The sequence below is a fragment of the Opisthorchis viverrini genome (assembly GCF_000715545.1).
Source record: "Opisthorchis viverrini unplaced genomic scaffold opera_v5_16, whole genome shotgun sequence".
In the NCBI taxonomy this organism is placed as follows: Eukaryota; Metazoa; Platyhelminthes; class Trematoda; order Opisthorchiida; family Opisthorchiidae; genus Opisthorchis; species Opisthorchis viverrini.
The window spans coordinates 2520964-2541231 of record NW_008751672.1 but is presented as its reverse complement, the minus strand read 5'-3'; the positions used below and the strand labels follow the sequence as shown (position 1 = coordinate 2541231).

The 20268-nt window shown below is 45.3% G+C and overlaps 1 protein-coding gene across 1 annotated transcript in view; it reads left to right on the top strand.

The window, feature by feature from the left end:
- Positions 1-2274: 2274 nt before the first annotated feature.
- T265_01519 (hypothetical protein) overlaps positions 2275-20268 on the top strand; it is a gene marked incomplete at both ends in the record, with an annotated part of 55128 nt that continues 37134 nt past the window's right edge. The window contains 6 exons of the mRNA XM_009165560.1: positions 2275-2823; positions 5760-6465; positions 8014-8116; positions 10809-10940; positions 14238-14382; positions 17437-17541. Of these exons, the coding sequence (XP_009163824.1) occupies positions 2355-2823; positions 5760-6465; positions 8014-8116; positions 10809-10940; positions 14238-14382; positions 17437-17541 (1660 nt within the window). The remainder of the gene's footprint in view (positions 2824-5759; positions 6466-8013; positions 8117-10808; positions 10941-14237; positions 14383-17436; positions 17542-20268) is intronic.

Sequence of the window (20268 nt, the reverse complement as noted above, 5' to 3'; positions counted from 1 at the left end):
TGTCAGTGCTTATGGGGCTGATTGCAATTTCAACGCCATATATTCTACGAGCTTTCGCCTTTGGACCACTGAACAGACGGAGAGCGAAATGTGAAATGACTGATTTCGTCATTAGTGTTTTAAGATATATAACTGCGCTCGAGACTTGTATGCGTACATACATCAATTTTAAGGGAGTATAAGGTCTTAGTGTGTATTTTCTCTACCACTTTGTCATGGTGTGCAAATGGTAAAAGCTCGTATGGAGAAGGGGTCCCGCGGATTTAGCAAGGCGTCATTATGTTTATTGTTGATAGGCGACGGGGTACTTAAGGTACATCTGTCAGATAACTGATAATCAATTGACCCAGCCGCGTTTGTTTATGTGGTGAGAAGGGGTTATGAAGGGACATAGGGGGACAAAGAACTGTGCGGGTAAATGATACATCCCGGTTGCCTAAGCCGAGAAGGGGGGTTTGGTTGGAGTACCCGACCTTGAGCCTTTGATTCAGAAGTCCAACACACAAGGTAGTAAGAGGAAGTAGGGTCTTGTTTTAGAACCCTTCAACTAGCCTCCGACTTAACCGCTGACCCGCGAGACAGCGGACAATAGGATTTTCTCTGAGAACTCTTCTGGGAGCTAATGACTCAAAAGTCTGACTTGCTCAGCTCCAGGGGGCTGGTCTATCCCGAAAGTGCAGGAAGTAAGGCGTTACTGTTTCACTCCTGATGCGGCTGCGTACAACAGGTACCTTTTGAGCAGCACCGGACTTTGGTTTTAAAACCATTTCGATTGAATAATGCACTGGCGGCCCTGTTTTCAGTGGCGGGTTAGGACTGGGATGTACCATAAGATAGGCAAGTAATGATCTGGAGATGGAGCGTGAAAAAGATGACCAGGGATCTTGTCTACACTGACGCATATCGTTTACGCGGTTGGAGTATCAAAGGCCCACCTTATCAGTGGTTTCAGGTACTCACTGACATCGAGATATCACGCAGCCGGTGGCATTGTCGTTCCCAATGCTCAGCCCATTGTCCTCTTTGTTTCCTATTTATTTTACTTTATCTGACATTACCAGCTGCCATGAGCTACGAAGACCATACATAAGTACACCCTTCATGGCTGTCAAACTGAAAGTTGGACAAAGTTAATGGTTCATGAAGCCTTGAATTCTTGTCTCAGCACCAGATGGCTCGTCGCTGAAAACGGCTGATGGCGTGCGCCAGAGTTCTTTTTTCGGACCAAAGCACACTGTCTGGAGGCCACCCGCTCCTAACCAAACATCACGTCAATTGGACGAAAGTGTCACGTGCGGGCTACGGACTAAACGAAGGAATGCCCTGATTGGTCGGAATGTCAGCTAATCTGGACCGAATATCTATAGCTTCACGCTTCTCGCCCCTTCACAAACACTCTGGTGCGACCTTGTGGAACATTCTGTGATCACCCTATAAATACGGTTGTAATAATCTTCCTTTGTTTCCATAATGGGCTGCCTGAAACTACGGTGCCTTTTGAAACACCATAGAGGGCGGAGCAGGAAGCCAAGAACCGATACAGAGTTGAACCACCGTTCAGCAAGTCACAACACACCGAGAGGATTTTGATCAGCCAGAACACCCTCACTTTGTCTTGAATGATGCTGCCATCTGTGTGATGAGCCAAGGCATGGATCAGCACTTTCACTGCAGGTGCGGAGTAAGTTGGCTAACATTTGCATTATGGAGCATAATTGGATCATCTTATGTGAATAGATGGCTTTTGACTGTCGCTTCTGGGTCTCTGCGTGCTGTCATTGATGTTGACTCATTAATCACAGGACAGTTGCAATAATTTAAATTAAACAATGATACCATCCCTACTGTACTAGTGCGCTCCCGCTTTGGGAAGTTACCAGCGTCGTTTTGGTCTTTCTAAGTCCCTCCTTTGATGGCGCAACCGGCTTTTTTCATTTCTTCTCATTCCCACAACTATTTCCCATTACCGAATACGTGTGTTGTTTCTGACCTACCTGACATACTGTCTGTTTTCGAGTGGGCACAAGCAACGTGGCTATATTTCAGCTCTGGTGCCTCCTCCAGCTTGCTTATCGCAGATGACTGCCAAGGTTCTAGGATGGCGTGGATTAAGTCCGAGATTGGTTTCGAATAAACTTAATTGGCTCGATTTCAGTGGGAATTTAAGTCACCCCTTGGTCTTCCACTGATTTCCGTTTGCACTTCAGCATGTGCCATCTCTCCATTGGATTTCACGCCGGTGACCCTTATGCTACGTTACGCCCCGAAGACATTTCTGAATCGAATGTCATGGACCTCGTGTTGAGGATCTCAGTTCCCCTATTTTGTGTGATCTGGTTCACTAGCTTGTCGCGATGAACGAGGGTTCTAGGCCGTGTCAGGCCGCGGGGTCTGTGTTAGAACGCATGGGCACCCTAACTTCAGGATGTTCTACATCCAGCATGCGCGATTCTAGTTCTGGAGATGCCTCATCCGAGCCGATCATGCTGCCATCCATCGTGGGGGATTTCGACTCGGGCTACAACCGACTGGGGAACTTTGAAGTCCGTTCAAATGCACACGTTCTTCGAGATCCCGCCGAACCATCAACGGTTTCTAGTGGTGCATGCCGGGGGAGGGATATAACTGGTTTTGCCGCGTCGGATCGGCGATCAGATCACCATGGGACTGGAAATCACATACCAGAATCTAATAGCACTTTGAACAGCAGACAACTGCGCCTGGGTCATTCGTTCTTCAAACGCACTTTGCACAAACCTGCTTGTTGCCACCACTGTGGCGAAGTCATCTGGGGTCTGATTAGTACTGGATTTCAATGTGAATGTAAGTTAATCAAATTTGATTCGTTTCGCTTTGGACGGAGAAATTTTAAGCATGCGGTACAAATTCTTCCTCCGGTGAACCGAGGTTTGCAAATTGCCGCTAGCGTTATCAATAGTCTTATCTTAGTTTACCGACAACTTTAGTTTTCTGTTGTACTGACATGTGACATGAGTTATTTCAACCGTTTACAGGGTTCAAGATAGCTTAGTGATTGAGGCGCAAACTTACTGTTAGAAAGGTCCGTGGTTCGAACCTAACCTCTGTATTTTGATTGCTCCTGTTGTGCTTGGGTGATCTGACAGTCTCTTATCTCTCGTGCTTTCTTCGGTTGGCATGGCATCTAGGCACCGAAAGGGAATTACAGCTGGACGGTTTTTAACTGTTGATGCGGCTTCATAGTGGTCACTGCATAAGAGTTGATCTTTCCGCAAACATGCATGACTTTGTGCCGGGAGCTTGCTAATAGGGCGGCATGCAAGTAAGACAGGTCCCTCGATAGTTTTGACAAAAGAGTCCCTATTCGATTGGCTTCCAATAATTGCCGGAAAGTACCTTGTCGGTTTGGATTATGTGACCGACCAGACTCACCGAAATGCGTGCAGATTTCGGGTAGTGACCAAAATCACTCACTGTAGAAGGTCGTTTGTGCCAACAAGTGTTAATATCATACCTCTAGATTATCTGATTGAAAGCGATAGAAACGTAGCGGATCATGTCTTAAGTTGTGGTTATTGCGGAGGTGATCTAGACGTAACAGTGTTGTGACCATCTAGGAGCAGTATCGATTGGTGCATGAAAACTGAAGTCGTCCGGAGTGAGAGGTTTACCCGAAACCATGAATCTTGAAGTACATGCTTGTACTCCAGTCAGCTAATATCTTCGTCAAATGTGCAATGGGATGTAGCCTTAAAAGCCAAACCTCGAAGAAAGAGACACTATCTGTCTAGATTCTAATAAGCACTCAGATATCGGTGTTGGGATTCTAGCCCAACCAGCAATTATTAGAGGTGATTACTTATATACGAAGGTCACCCTAGTCCTCTCATTGAATCGATGTGTCAGTGGTACAATCTAAACGAGTACGATCAATGACCATACGCCACTTGAGAACGAGCGCACAAATCTCCAGCTATCCAACCACCTCTAGCGCAGAGAGAAGGAGATCGAACTTTCGGAAGAGAGCTTCCACTGCCTCAACCAAAGGCGGAGTACAGCCGGAACATCATCGAACGACCTGTGGGAACAAGAAATTCGTTAGCATACAAAGTTCAGCTGCCCACTAGAAAAAAAGCGCATTCCTTTTGGGAAAATATGCAACGTGGTGGATATGGCGCGAAAATTTAAAACTCAGATAATGGCAATAACTCAACAAGTAAATGGAGTTTTTGGGGGTATTGATACCCCTAACAGTTAGCAGTCGATTATTCACAGCGTATTGTTACTGCCAGATTTTTATGAACCTCGTGTTTGATATGATGACGAATAGCGTGACTATTTAGCGGAAACAAAAGTGCACCAGACACTGGTAAGAACTGGGTCATATCGTGGTTGTAAGTTGGTTGTTGTTGTTGTCGTTCAAGTGACACCGTAGCATATCTGAGCATCGTGACTCTTGACCTTGAGTCTATTTTCAAAAAGCTATAGTATGCAAAATTGGATTGATCTTGTAGTCAGAAGGAAGGGGATAGAGAGGATCTGTTTCAAAACCCCCTCTTTGAAGCAAGTTGGCTCGATTTTCTTCTGTTTTCCTGTCAACCTCAAAGGCCTGTCAGCCTCTTGCGTTCAGTTAGACCGCGTAATGGACTAATTTGTCTTGGCGCGCTGTGCCCCATTCCGAAAATAAAATCGACCACATGGTCAGTATATGACCACTTCTTGACGCTTTCTTGAGAATCATCTAAGACAGTCTTGCGTTGCTTGCTCACCAGAGGTCATGCGAGTTGACATCACCATCACAGTGTTTCAACAAGATGCGCGATTAAGTGCTTAAGTTAATGAGACATTGCATCAGTTATGTGGAGGTATTTTTGGACCCTGATTGTAGCCTCATGAGCAGACATTGACGTTTGTTAATAAAATGCGTTCAGCAATCCTGGAGGTTTCCGAGTAACACCACAAATGGTGCTTAGTCTCTTTAGTTTCTTTCCGTTGACTTTCCGGTAGAAGGAATTGGATCATTGAAGGGTGGTATTCGGTCATGATCACGCGCAAATTCATTCACTAGAAAAGCGCACACAATTACAACATTTATTAAAACAACTTCCAGTCTCAACACGCCCCCCCCAGTATCAGGGCTGAATGACAGCCTCGGTAAGCATGTATTTTTTCACTCAGGACATAGGCCGCTAAAAGTATGCCTTAATTGTAATGCCGTGTTTACTTGGGTTTATTGTACTCTCACTCGGCGATTCTTGTCTTGCTTTATTTAGTCTGCAATTTACTTGCTCACGAACGGTGTCACCTTTCCGTGTACTCTTCGTGTACCTCAGTCGCCCCGCTCCACGTAAAAGTAAGTGTTTTTTGCGCGCCTCACAATGACCTTCCTCGCTGCAGTTCTTGGCGAATCAGAACGCCGACGTGTGTGTCACCTGTGGCGTATTTGACTGAAAACCTTATTTGCGTTTGAAATAAGTGAACTTCCACTTTCCCTATCAGCTTGTGCTCAACGGTTGTTTTTGTTACCAGAACGAACTGTTAATTGCCAAAAATTTCGTCTTAACTACGGACTGATCGATTCTGATCAATTCTCACATTTTGCTTATATTTGTCGTCATCACATGTTCAGCCACCAGATTGCATCGTGCTGAGCCCCTATTGATTTATCATCGTTCCACTCTCACATGTGACTCCATTGGTCGTTGCATTTCGTTAGTTGTCTACCCGATCATGCATAACTGTTGTTTCCTATTGGTTATTCGGTGAAGAGCAAGTCCCAGCCAATTCCTGCCATTTTCCGATGTATATAACCGCATTATTTAGCGACAAAAAAAGACCTGTTCCTGTGCTCGACTTTGGCTTCTTCCTTACGCGAGTTGACGGGTTACCTCCGGACGACACAACAACCTTGGCGACGGATTGTGTGGACAAAATGGCAATTTCATTCGAACAAATGCAGCAACTCCTCCAAATCCAACAGAAACAATTTGAAGAATCCCAGAAACAGCTGATTGAAATGCTTTCAAAAAAATTGAACCTCAAGTCCGAAACCGCTGTGGACAAGAATCAGCCATCAGTTGATGCCATTGCTGCTTCCATATCCGAATTCGCTTTCGATGGTTTATCAGGAGTGACATTTGAATCGTGGTTCCAGAAGTATGAAGACATCTTCCGAGTAGAGTTGGCAAATCAAGATGATTCTTGGAAAGTTCGTCTCCTGCTGAGAAAACTCGATGCAGTGGAACACGAACGATACTCGAATTTTGTGCTGCCGAAAAACCCACGTGAATTTTCGTTCGATGAAACTGTCCGGACCCTGACCCAAATTTTCGGAGAACAGGCATCTCTATTCAGCATCCGATATAATTGCCTGAAGCTCACAAAGTGTGACTCCCATGATTTCGTCACACATGCCGGGATAGTAAACAAGGAGTGTGAGCGTTTCAAGTTGGCTACCATGACACCAGACCAACTGAAAAGTCTCGTGTTCGTCTGCAGCCTACAATCGCATTCAGACGCAGACATCCGAACACATATGCACTTTTAGGGATGAAAAGCCGTTCCATGTAGCGACATGTAGACGTTTTTCTGTGTCAACGTCGGGTTGGGCTCATCATCATCAAAAACAGCAACATCAGTGTTGGAACTGATGCTTCACTGGCGGGCAGTCATAAGGTTCGTGAGTACGTTGTGCAGTATTGGAAGTGTAAACGCTCCTTTATGAAACGTTCCTCCTGAGAGGGAGGACAGAGTTGGCCTCTCCTATGGGTCACGTAGTAGGTAGTGTTTAAAGAGAAACGCAATCAGAGGCTCTTCAAATCAGCAGCAACTTTTTCAGAAGGATCTCTTCAGGTTGACCGTTGTAGTGGTTTTTGTTCGGGTGCTTCTCGTTGCTACCGCTTCAGAAGTTGTTGGTGTAGTTGCCCCTGGAGACGTCTAACATCCTCTGAAAACCAACCTGCCTGTGTGCTTTACATGTCCAAGAAATCGTCCCGGTTTCGGTTGGGTCACTTCGTTTATTGTTTAATAATTTCACTGTTCAGTGTTATGCAAAGACCATGGGCTGCACAAAAAATCTCTACCAAGTAACAACTATTCACAGTTGGAGCATGGTGATTACTGAAATTAGGTGCGGTTGAAAAACAGCGGCTAGATGGCAGTGTCTCATGCAGACAGCTGTGTTTACTTACCATAGTATTCGTGGCACAATCCCGCTCTTTTTTCCACACATTCTGTTTTTTTGTTATTGCTCGTTAGGTCAGTTGGCGTCGTTAAGGTCCTCCAGGTTGTACTGATAGGATTGTTTCCCATAGATTGTACACCTGCGCCAATAACTTGATGTGTTATGTTTGTTTCTGCCGGAGAAGGAATGAATATTACATGGCTCCAATGCAACCAAACTGTCCAACCCAACAAAGATAATTGGCGTTTATTTACATATATCCCGTTTTCATCAAGACCGTTGTTGTACGCATTGTTGATTGATGTGTGTAAGTGGTTATTCTACCAATCTTATCAGCAGAATCGCGTATTCAGGTTGGCATGTTCGACTGACAGCTGAGTCGTCCCACCTGTCAGATGGTGTTTGATTTGTTAGGAGGAACAGAACCAATTAGCGAATATACACTCATTTGCAAACTAATTTGGTTTTTCGAGAGACTCAGCTGGAACCCAGCTGAATCTCTCGTTTGTGATGTTCTCAGGCATGGAGGGAATTATCATTAGGTTAAGTCATATTCAATAGCCTGAGAACATCACAAACGAGAGATGCAGCTGGGGTCCAGCTGAGTCTCTCCAAAAACCAAATTAGTTTGCAAATGAGTGTATATTCGCTAATTGGTTCTGTTCCTCCTAACAAATCAAACACCATCTGACAGGTGGGACGACTCAGCTGTCAGTCGAACATGCCAACCTGAATACGCGATTCTTGGCTGTCGAGGATTTTCAGCTACATTATGAGTAGTACATTACAAAGATAAAACAGAACCAATGTTTCGGAACTTCCCATGTTGTCTATGTTACTTCCGATTTCAGTTCCACACGTCCCATTGTTGGTCCGATCCGGTTCATTTCAAACGGAAGTTTTGCAACGTGTGCCGGAAGCGACTTGAAGATACCATGTCCGTACGATGTGAAGGTGGGCACTGCTCTGTTAGAATGAATACTGTCTAGGTTTCTTTTTTTCACATCTTGTCGGTCGTAACGTAAACAGTGTTTTTCAATAGAGTGGGATGCTCTGCCTTCAGCTGTTTGTGATGACTAGTTTTCGAAGGTCCTACCACTTTTCTCTGCTTTTCGTTATTTTGTTTCCCTTTGGAATTGCAATGTGTCTTTGGAGGTTCTCAGACAATTACATCACCGTTTATCGACAGTTCAATCGAGACAACACGATGACCTGAGCACAAGCCATTCCCCACTGTTACAGCTATCTTCTCCCACGCGATAGCAACCATCACGCTCCTCCGAGTACTATTAACAGGCTTTTTAAATTCTCTTTCACACGCATTGTTTTTGTTGCCAAAATGACGTTATTGATCAGCGTGTGCAAATGGTTGAGTGGCTTTCACAGCACAAGCCCGAGTTATGCTTTGATTGTTCGCAAATCGATATCCGTAATTTCAGTTATTCTAAAGGTATTCACCCCAATGTAGTGAAGGTATTATCCTATATTGTACCCTACAAGACTTCTTGGCTTTATTGTGATTCAGAAAGTGGTCGCAGGAAATGAGATACGTAACCTTCTGGTTAACATTTTTGAAACTGTTGGCCAATCGGTTCGCATAGCTAGATTTGAACTATGTGTGAACTTTGTGTGAGCCGACCGCTTGCGAGTAGTGTGGACGTTGTATCCGAATCGACTTCACAGAGCGTCTAAAACTGTTGACCAATCGTACACTTGGCTGATCCTATCTGACGAATAGCAATAAGGACGAGACACCATGTATAGCCTATCCACGTGTTCATCCGACTATCTGGCCAAAACCCAGATGAATATTTCTGATTGGTGACCATTCAAATAAAACATACCGATCACTCATTGGTTGTCAGATTCTCTGAAGTTTTGACCACTAGTCTCTTATCATCCTTCTTCGCTTTTCATATACCAAAACCTTATGTCACACAAGAACCCCGGTGAATATTTATGTGGGTTGATCAGAATTGCTCATCATCTGAATTAGTCAATGGTTTTACTGTTGCAAAAGCGTGCTGTGTTCATTCTACCCGAAAGTGGGAAAACTTCAATCGGAGGTCTCCCAACATGTGATATTTCCAATGCTTTAGTCCTTCGGAGCCCAGCATACCGCTCTGTCCGATTGAAACGATATGCTTGCCTCTTGTATAAGTGAGTAGCTAAGGTCACGCAGTCAACGCGACCTTCAGCCAGTGGAACCCTGGGGTCCGTGCTTTGTGCTGTGTTGCATTTCTAGGATTATCGCGTGTAAACAAATGTCTCTTTCGTCGTTGTTGCTCGCAGAATTCCAAAGAATTTGGGGACGGAATCATAGAGACTTGAGGAAACAAAGGCACAAAAACGTGATGAAGACTGAAGTCAAGAGTTTTCCGAATCCTCGAGATGGCTCAGCAGTTAAAACGCGACTTTACTGACCGGAAGGTCTGTTGTTGGAACCGCCCCTGCCTAGGCTTGGGCAACCTGATAGTATCTCAGCCCTCGTGCGTCCTTCGGGTGGCATGGCAGCCAGTCACCGAAATGGTGTTACAGCTGGACGATATTTATGCTGGTATTACCCACTATACCCGAATCTTCCTCCAGCTGTTAATGCGAGTGTAATAACAGCAATGTCTGAGCTCAGTTTTCAGTGCGGTCCTCCCAAGCTAGCTTTTCCAGAATCAACAAGGATACATAAATTCTAGTAAAAGTACAAACTAAGTAAAGAAACATCTGCAGCGTGCCGTACCTAAAATGTACGTAACGAAAACATTCTGGAAATTCGGAAGCCTTCTGGATGCGACGTTGGCAACTGGCATCCAACGGATACTGGAACGTGATTGGCTGTTTGTTACAAATCTTAGACCAATCAGACCTCACCTTGGTGCTGGGTAGGCAGCTGGCCCGCTCTTTTGATCGATCACATGCGAGTCAGGCCTATTGGCCATTTCAGCACTCAATTGTTAGTAGTAAGGCGGCTTCGGTGTAGGATTCCGCCTAGCAGCTTGAAGTTTGACGGAGCTTCGAAGTCAGGGGTTCACTTGCGGTGCAAGCACGGATCATCTCTCTCTCCATTTGTTGACGACATATTTGCGAGCAAATTACCAAGCTCGGCGAACAGTTCAGTGGCTATCTAACCAGACCAACACTTCCATTTCACTCTCTCATTGTTGTTGTGCCTAACTTTTATTCTCGCTCTTTATCGTACGCACACACTTATTCGTTCTTCCAGTTTGTGAGTACTACTGTCACGTGGACTGCCAGGACTACGCCGTTAACGACTGCAAAAGGGGTGCATCTTTCCAACCTGGAAAGCCGATGGTGTGTTGGATGGGGAGATTACATCCCCTTTGTTCGCATGCGCTTCTGTTGTTGATCGCATGCTGTGTGTGTTGTTTGTGCACACATGCGTCCTCCGAGTTTTGTGTTTGATTTATCGATGTTCTTTGGCGACGGAGATGGGGAGAGCTTGGTATGCACACGTTTATCACCTTCCAGTTGACAAGTGCACTTGGGACATGATCCAATTTTCTTCCACAAACTTCATGTAGTGATCGAATCGTGAACCGTTTGGATTGGGCATGTTAATGCATGTTTTATAGCCTCTGTCATGTGGACGACTCGAAAGTCATGTATGTTTCCGTGCCTATCCTATTTTCAGTTTCCACCACCCCAAACACACCATTGGAGAGAAGGAAACTTGCCACCGAATTCGAAATGCGCTCATTGCCGGAAGACCTGTTGGTCATCTGAATGTCTGACTGGTTATCGTTGTCAGTGGTGCGGCCTGACGGTATGTGCGGTCAAAAAATGAATCGAGTGATTCGATTTACCTTTGGTGTTTTCTATGTCCATTTGACGCGACATTCCCAGCTTCACTGCTTGCTTTACCAAGAGCTACTAAAGCCAAAAGACCTGAGGAGACTTGGCTCTTGATCAGAAGTGCAGTTGAATCATACTGATTTCATAGCTTACCACCAAAGTGATCGTGAACTGTGACGCCAATAATCATTATTAATATATGTATATATATATATATGTATATGCATATCAGTATCACTGATGAATCACTCTACAAATCTATGAAGAAAGAAAATGATGTTCTCAAAGCGAGGATCTGGTGCTAGCTCACCATGGACAGGTTGTGACAGTTCTCACGAACAGTCTCCGGCAACTGAACCCATGTAATCGCTATGACATTTGCGGGTTGTTTAGTTGGTGCACCTTCTGATGGATAAAAACGAGTTAAGCGGTTCATTAGGGTACAACAGAACTATCCTGATGTCTCTCTTGGGTGGCCACTGTCTAGGTTTAAGTAGCCTCGCTGAATGGCAGGTATGCACTGGAGCACATCCATCTCTGTTTGGGCCACATCGGGTTACGGAGTTCCCTATTTAAACTTCCTAGAAAAAAGTCACTCTCCTCTACTGAGCTGCAGAAAACTCTGGTTAAGGCGCGAACGTAATGACCCGAAAGTCTGTGGTGTGAACTCAATCTCAACAATTTGACTTCACCTGTCTAGGATTCGGAAACCTGGCGCTACCTCAGCCCTTGTGCTTCCTTCGGGTAGCCTGGCAGCTATTCGGCAAAAAAGGTCATCATCATCATCATCAATGACAGCAACATCAGTGTTGGCACTGATGCTTCACTGCCGGCAAAAAAGGTACTACGGAGGAACGACTATCGTTTGTTATTAATTACCAAAGGTTTACAGGTTTGTGTGATTATCACAAGCCTTCTAGTCGCAATGTGTCCGCACTGACTGCAGCGATGTGGAAAACCTAGTTGACAAAAAAGCAATAAATTGTTCAGCTGTAGCACACTTTCGGTGCCCAGCTGCCATGCCCTCCGAAGATTGCACGAGGGCTGGGATACTGCTAGGTTTTCCAATCCTAGACAGGAGAAGTCGAGATGCAAAGGTCGGGTTCGAACCACAGACCTTCCGGTCAGTAAATTCGCGCTCTAACCATTGAGTGATCTTACCCTCCTCACGGACTTCATGGACCCAAAAGTCTTTCTATCAGTACGAGGAGATCAGTATGTAGTTGATGAAAGCCTTCTATGACTATTTTCTTCCCGATGTGCATCAGGCCGGTTGTGTACTTCCAGTCTTATTCAACCATCTGATGTTAACAGACTTTTTACTACTAACAATATCACAGATATATTCTTTTAGTTTGTTATCTCCGCTCCGTCAGCTTCTGGCTTTTGATCCCTACATCTACTAATCACGATCGCGAAGCAGTGAAGCATAGTCCTGAACTTTATTCATTTCATAGACTAGGATCGAACTTTGAGGTATTCACATGGCTCTGTAGATGTAATTTCCTCTTTCCCAGGGCATTCACTAGCCAACAGGGTGTAGCAACACAGTTGGTTGTCCAGCTGAAGGATCACATGATCAAACCACAATATTGCAACCGAATTGTTCTACCCGTTTGGTCGGAGTTAGTCTGATCCAGTTGGTGTGCAAACCGGTCCCAAGTCACCCGTTTTTCCCGATTCTATCCGCCTTCATTTGACACTGAAATTTGCAAAGACCATCACCGATGTATCTGTCCTCTGAAATTGCGATCACTTTAGATTCTGTGCACGTGGAAGTTTTCAAATATTTTGTCAAATTGTGAAGGAGGGTGAAGTTCTAATGATCCAACCGATCGATAAAATTATAAATAATGAAAATCGTTCAGGTGCAATGCCTTTTTGGAGCACGAGGGCTGGGCTACTGCCAGGTTGCCCTAGCAGTCTTGATGCCAAGGTTGGGTTTGAATCACAGACCTGCCGGCCACTGAGTGCGAGCCTTAACCACTCAGCTATCCCGATCTCAGTCTGTAAATAACGCCAAACGGAATTCGATGTAGGTAATTCTTACGGATCTAACGACCATTGGTACTTCCAGTTCATGATTGCAGTGTTAACATCCAACGAGTTTTGCCGATGGCATGAACAAATAACAACAGAGTACGGCCAATTGAAGGATGACCAGTAAAAAATCATGCATAGGTGTAAGCTGAATGAACAGACGCATCGCAACGGAATCCGCTTTGTCAAAATTTTTCTGAACCACTTTCTAGCCCACTTTCCAGCCAGATCTCTCTGTGTATGGTCTTTATGGGTTGGTCCAAACCCTAGACTTGCCGGATAAAGTGACGCGAAAGTTGTTGAGGGCTGTCACACAGCCAGAAAACACGCAAATCGACTATGGATTCGAATTCGATGGTTTGGCGTTTTCAGAAGGGGCTTCGATATCCTCACCATTGTTTCTTCCAATCTATTTTGCTTGTAGTCCAATACAGGTGTTGATCCACTCTAAATTGTGGGAGATAAATAAGCTACGTATCAAAAATGTGTCAGTCGAGCTTTTATTAACATCTATTATTATTGCGAAAATTGTTATGAGTTATTCTTTGTGTTATCCACAAGCATTCAGTGTTTGGACAGCCTCAGAATTAGGATTCAAGTGGCTTTACGCTTCATCAAGGCAGCCATGCCTCATACGCACGGTTGTGGTTAAAAAGAAGCAGACGTTGGACTGCCGCCGTTTCTCGGGCATGTTCAAGGCTACCTTACAGATCGGGGCTCCGTGGCCGTCACTCCACGTAGTGTAGGGACTATTGTCTTGATAACCCACCGGAAGGTCCGTGGTTCGAACCCGACTTCTGCCTCTTGACTTTGGCAACCTGGAAGTATCCCAGCCCTCGTGCTTCATTCGGGTAGCATGGCAGCTAGGCACCGGAAGGGTGTTACAGCTGAGATTTTTTTATATATTTCCCTAATAACCCTACTTATAAGGCTGCTGATGACTCCGACACTACCGGTTACGCTGGTCCTGAGGTTCACCTCATAGACGTAGTTCTCAATTTCCCACCACCCTCGTTTACCGCTTCGGATTGACGAATTATACGCAATCGATGAAACATATTCGTCCCCAAATTTAGTTAGTGTTAGCGCTTCTTTCTCTGATGCTGATGATTTCTCGTCCCCTGTTCCTTAAGGTCCATTTTGTCCAACTGCCTGTTCAATGTTTGCTAGAATTCCGAAAATCGGCCCCCTTATAATGGCACTCACGTGTTTGGATTTTCTTTTGTAGGCACATGCATCTTGTGTGCCTCAACTGAGCGACAAATGTGACTTCGGCCCACTGCGTGATATTATGTTACCAGCACAATGCGTCAGTCTTCCACGACCGACTACCCCCATTGAACACATCATTGGCATCACCAAGCGACCTCGATGTGAGTTGTTGCAATTTCTCCTCGGTTGTCTTTCCTATTTTTTCCGCCTAAATTTTGAGGATAATTAAGGCATCCATGTCGGCATCGATGCTTACGAATCTAGCTATCACATGACCACCGCAAGGGCATTTTCGCCTGATCGTATCTGATCCTTGTATTTTTCCATACCGAAAACACGGGAGCGTGCTTTGGGAAGCTTTACTTGAGATGATGGTGCATTCCTTGCAGGTATTTATACAGTGAATAGGTGATTCTTTAGTAATATACACTCGCTGATGGAGCGGGATGACTCAGTAGTGAGAACACGAATTTACTGACTGGAAGGTCCGTGGTTTGAACCGAACCACTACCTCTCGACTCCCTTTGTCTAGACTCGGGCAATCTAGCCGTATCCCAGCCCTCGTGCTTCTTTTAGGTGGCATGACAGCTAGGCACCGAAAGGGCGTTACAGCTGAACGACTGAACGATTATGGTTATTTTTTTACACTAGTTTGTGGACTTGTGGCACCTTAGTCGTGTGTCCTGTGTCCGTGGTACGAATGTCAAAGGTTACTGGATAGAACGCCCGTGACTGCACAAACAGAAAAAAGACAAGCTTATTATTCGTTGAGAGCAAGCACCGGGGTATTTAGCAGATTACGGACGTCCTCCTGCTATGCATCCATCTCAAGTGAACCGAAAGTGAACTGTCAAAGTAACGTTTTTCCCTGGGTTTTACCCAAGACAAAATAGAGTAACAGGCCAAACACAAATTCTCCGCTCGCTTTTCAGCCGACGTAGCGAGTAGGGATTCCTTTGGCGTGTTCACCGTACATAGCTGTCACTTGACCCTTAGGAATCACGAAGTACGACACACTGCTAGGTTTCCTGTATCCAGCTGGGATACGATGAGATGCTGAGAACTCTACGACGGGTCCCGCTAGAAGAAAAACCCTCTAATGATTTCCTTTTGTAGTTTAGAACTCACTGGAACCCATTCCAACCCATTCAACCCATTCTGGGTTGAATTAGCAATATTTTCCGTCGGATGGCAACCAGTTTCTCCAATACACAAACTACAAACAACGAATCACCTCAAGCCTTTTGTGTGATCAACTGCATGTGTGATAAAGTTTATGTTTAAATGGCAGGCCTTGGATAATGGTCCGTCGTTAAGCGTCTCGTCACTATTTTCAGTGATGCATTTTTCGCCGTATTAGTGAAGTGTGTAGTAATCACAATCAAGTCACAGCTTGAAGTTTTCCTTCACATTCATACTCTGATGGGGCGATGTTCAAAAAACCAAGCATCAATGTCGTCCTTGTGTGGATTTAGCAGCTTGTAACTGAAATTCTTTGTTGCGATGACACATTCCTGGAAATAGGTTTCAAGTTACATTATCAGTCCACCAGGAGATGGTTTGAAACTGGGCACTGCGACGTTTTGGAACTCCTCAAAGGTCTTAGAGTGATTTAGGATGTTTGCATTGCCATAGTGATTTTTCCGTAGTTTTACTGAAATGTCATCGGCCACGATGATATGGGTGTTGGTATTCGTGATTCCGACGTCAAAGAACCTTCAAACCAAGGTGATTCTAAGCACAACGTTCTCTACCCCCAAGAAGAGACCTCGTATGGACAGTTTTCTCTTAGGAGAGGAAGAACTTTTTCGTTTCAAATGGCTTCTTCGCAACTGATGCTGGACCGTTTGCTGTCTGGTTACCAAAATGCCTATTCTATGGACATCCCTGGGGGCTGAAAACACCGGTCGACACGTCAACGGAAGCAGTCTTTGCGTCGTAGCCCTGCAAGGATGAATCCGTTGTGCATATTTCGTTGGGGGTCGTAAGTACAATTTGTGCCTAGCGACGTTAACTTGGCTGCCCATGCCTTAGCTGTCATTTCTGTGTCGATATGCCGGACAATGTTGGTGCACTTGGTGGACAAGAGATCAGTGTAACCCAAAATGACCGTGATTACAGTGAATGTATCCAATTTTTTTTGAAATGCAACATACCACCCATCATCTGCTGCTGCTGCAAAACGCTCGTACTTGCCGTACATTGGTTATAGCCGCCACAATTTTGTTGGTCGACGATTTGGGGTAGGTAGCTACACGTTAGAGGCAGTAGCTCATACAATCGATGCATGAGTACAGGGTTGTCGGTAGACTTTTCATTGAAGAGATTGACAGGAGACAAGCAAAGGTAAAACTGTACGAAAATGACAGATTTTCTAGACGGGGCATTGGTCGACGATGACATCATTTCAACGGACTCTCAGGGAACTCTCTGATCCGTGGGGAAGTCAAACTGAGTGCGCTTAGTGTGGTGACACAGAGAGTACAGTGTCACGTGACGGTTGAGTAGTCGTTAAGAGGAGTAGGCTGTTTGTTTTGTGTTGGTGGGCGAGATAGCGTAAACAGTTGCGGATGTGGTCACGGTATGATTTGTGGACAACTAATCAACCCGTAAGAGCTAGTTGGTTGTGGTATCGTTCATCTGGCTGATGCGTCCAGTCTGTTTGTGCGAATCGATATAAAAATCTGTACAACTTGTACAAGACATGCGAAATTGTTGGGTGAGGGTACCGTGAATCTGACCCACTTAAAGAGTGCCCAGGACGAAGAGGCCCTCATCATGGACTAAATATTGGATCACTCATAGATTTCAGAATGTGCCCATGGGAATTGAAGGCATTGGGTGGTGGAGGGGATCTTTCCTTCGAAAAGAGTACTATTTTATTATTCTGATGATTCTGCTATCTCCCGGATGGCACTTGAAAGCGTCTGCCTAATGCATTGCTACCGGCTTGTTCTCTGACGGTTTTCGTGAAACCGTACAACGTTAACGGTGTTGGCGATGGAATAGAATTTGTGACTTTAATGAGATTCAGTGAGATTGTTGTTCGTGTTTTTACTGTTTTTTTTTCACACGCGCTCAGGTATTCGATTGTCCTATACGGATCAAGTATGCACAGTCTCTGTCTAGCAGTACCGCTTATCAGCTTCGTTCGGCCCAACATAAATCACGATAATTTGTCGCTCTCAATTCTCACCTACGCCTTATCTATCTAGCTCGGACGCTATCTGAGGAATGGTCCAGCAGTGGAGATAGCAAGGAAGATAGTTGGCAAGACCACCGATCACCGAGGGAGACGGTCGATTTAGCAAGCAGCGATGGTGAGTGGAATACCATTTCTATCGGTTGCAACAATTCCTTTTCAGGTAATCATGATTTCCCATGTGCAGCACCAGGTTAGAATAGTGTTCTAAAGTGCAGTCAGATGAATTAGGTTTGGGTCACTCTACTCACTCAGGTGGAATTATGGATGGAGAGAAGGTTGTTCAAACAGCGAAATGTTAGCCCTTTTTATCCCCCCTGACACCTATGTAAAATACATTTGTAGTTTAAACGCACAACAACACGTCAAAACGCTGAAAGAGGATTGTCATCCATGTTGTATCAGCCCGATCAACACTGCGTTGCGAGCACTCAAGATTCCTACTGGATGACGGACGTGTCAACGGGATGACCTGTGATCAGCAGATGTCTTGCACTCGGCGTTAATAGGTTCCGCGTAGCCGACCAGCAGACAGCCGAGACTCAGTTATCTTCTCAGAGACTCGCACAGCCATACAAATTTCTGATTTCGTGAAATATTCGCAGACTGAAGAATAGGGCGATGATGAAGAGTCCACACTGTACACAGTTATGTTGATCAGGTAATCTTCCTGTTACCTGAAAGCATACGTACCATACTCTTCCCTTCGAGAAACTACCCTTTGAAAGGTCTCTTCATTGGGGTTGTTTCTTTATGGGGGAGTGTGATCAATAAAAGCCGTCTCCCATACTCCCACACAATGGTAGTGAAATCACTTTTGTGTTCGGTCGTTTCTTCACAGCTTTGCCGAGGATTGGTTGCAATTTTTCATTCTGTTCGATGTTCAGTGTATTGTTTAGGGTGCAGTGTGGAAAATGAACCGCCCATCTTGTCGTCTTTGGTTTTCTCATCTCGTTCAGTTGTAAAACTAGTTCGGTACATACCATACCATACCACCCGAAGGAAACATGGAGGCTGATATACTGCCAGGTTTTCAAATTCCAAGCAGAGCCAGTCTAGATACAGTGTTTGGGTTCGAACCATACCTTACGGTTGGTAATTGTGCTCCTTGACCATTGAGCTATTTCGAGCTCTGGTTTGGTCATCTAGCTGAACTTGATTAAGAACTACCAAACGCAAGTTCTCATGAGGATGTATCCGCATGCAGCAACGAAAATAATGGTGGTTATCAGTTAATCGGATAGACGGTCCTAAAATCCCACACCCCGAATACCCAACTTCGATCGCCGACGTATTATCCAGTATGGGCGACACACTCGAAAGGCACCTGATGTGCCTAGTTGCGTTGAGTCAGTTTTCCGTGCCTCACTCCCTGAGTCCTCAGGGTAGGTCAACCCCTACTGCCTTGTGTGTCAGACCTCGAAGTCACACGCTCGGGTTAGAGTACCTGAAATAACCCCCGTATTTCTAAGCTCAACAGTAAGAACAGTTCACCCCCCCCCTCCGCACATGACGTGCACTGTAAAGAGAATGACATTATAAACGAGAGACTCGACCGTGTTCCAGGTGAGTCTCCCGTCAAAACCAATCTGGTATGCAGATGACTGTATAATGGCGAGAGCCCGTTTTCTCTAACTTGAAACCCGAAGCTTGAGGACTATCCTGGATAAAGATTGAGGCGATAGCACTGAAAGGTGGAGTGCTGTTGTTTAAAAATAACTCGAAAGCTACGGGATAGACCTTGCTACACTCGTTAAGGTCCGGTCAACCGATCAAAAAACTTACAAAGGGCTGGCTCTGCTTGTACATTTCACTGGAGTGAACAACACAAGAAAGCCGACGTAAACACGGTGTGAGTTGCAAATCGCGCGAATCAGACAATAATGGTTTAGCCAAACTGCATCAACTCGAGAATGATGGTCATCCAGTTTTGGCTGTTGAGGCAAGATTTTCCACAGTTATCAACTCCTGTTCCCGCACGATTTCGCATTCAGATCATCGTACCTGATCAGACATGCAATTCCAAGTTACCACCCCGCCTATTGAATGGTTTCGATGTTGGTGAACCTGGAAGGGGAGACTGGATCTGGTGAGTCTTCCGGCTGAGAAGCCGTCACTCAAGCAGCCACGTGACCACGTGACGTTAATGCCATGACTGAAGGATTAGTGGCTCCATTCCCTGTCTAAGTGCTGGTCATCCGCTCGTGGCCCGACGGTTTCGGCTTCAAATACTATTTGAGAGGTTTCGGGTTTGAGTTACTCGCCTATGCAGATGTGACCAAGTCTGAGTGCGGCATCTTGGGGGCATAGGCGCTGCTAAATGTGGCCATCCTTGTTTTCGAAAACCGGAATCTGATAGCCACAGTTCCCAAATTTATTAATTTTGATTCGGACCGGCCTTCTTATGTTGTTCCACACCGGTAGAAAATATCATCAGAGCCAATCTCTAGTGGTTTCCAATGACCAGCCAGCTGGGCTCCACTAACCTCATTGAAGTCTATTCCATAGAGTACGAATGCTTTTGCGTTAAGGGCAGTTCGCCTTTCGGATCTGTCCCCTTCATTCACATTCCAGGAAGATTCTCTCATTCCCGACTTCAACTCGAAGGCGTTCCATCCTTTTTCCCTTTAAGATCGTCGTAATGTGTGGGAAAGTAGAGCTTTTTGGACGCGTTGCCTGGGAAGAATGGCTCTTTTCGGCGCCTCACTTCAAGCCTTTGACCTGAGGGCCTGACCGTCAAGGTTGACGTCAAGGATTGACGTAACCCGAGGCCATAGCGAGATGGACCAAGTGGTTAGAGCGCGAATTTACTGACCGGAAGGTCCGTGGTTCGAACCCGACTTCT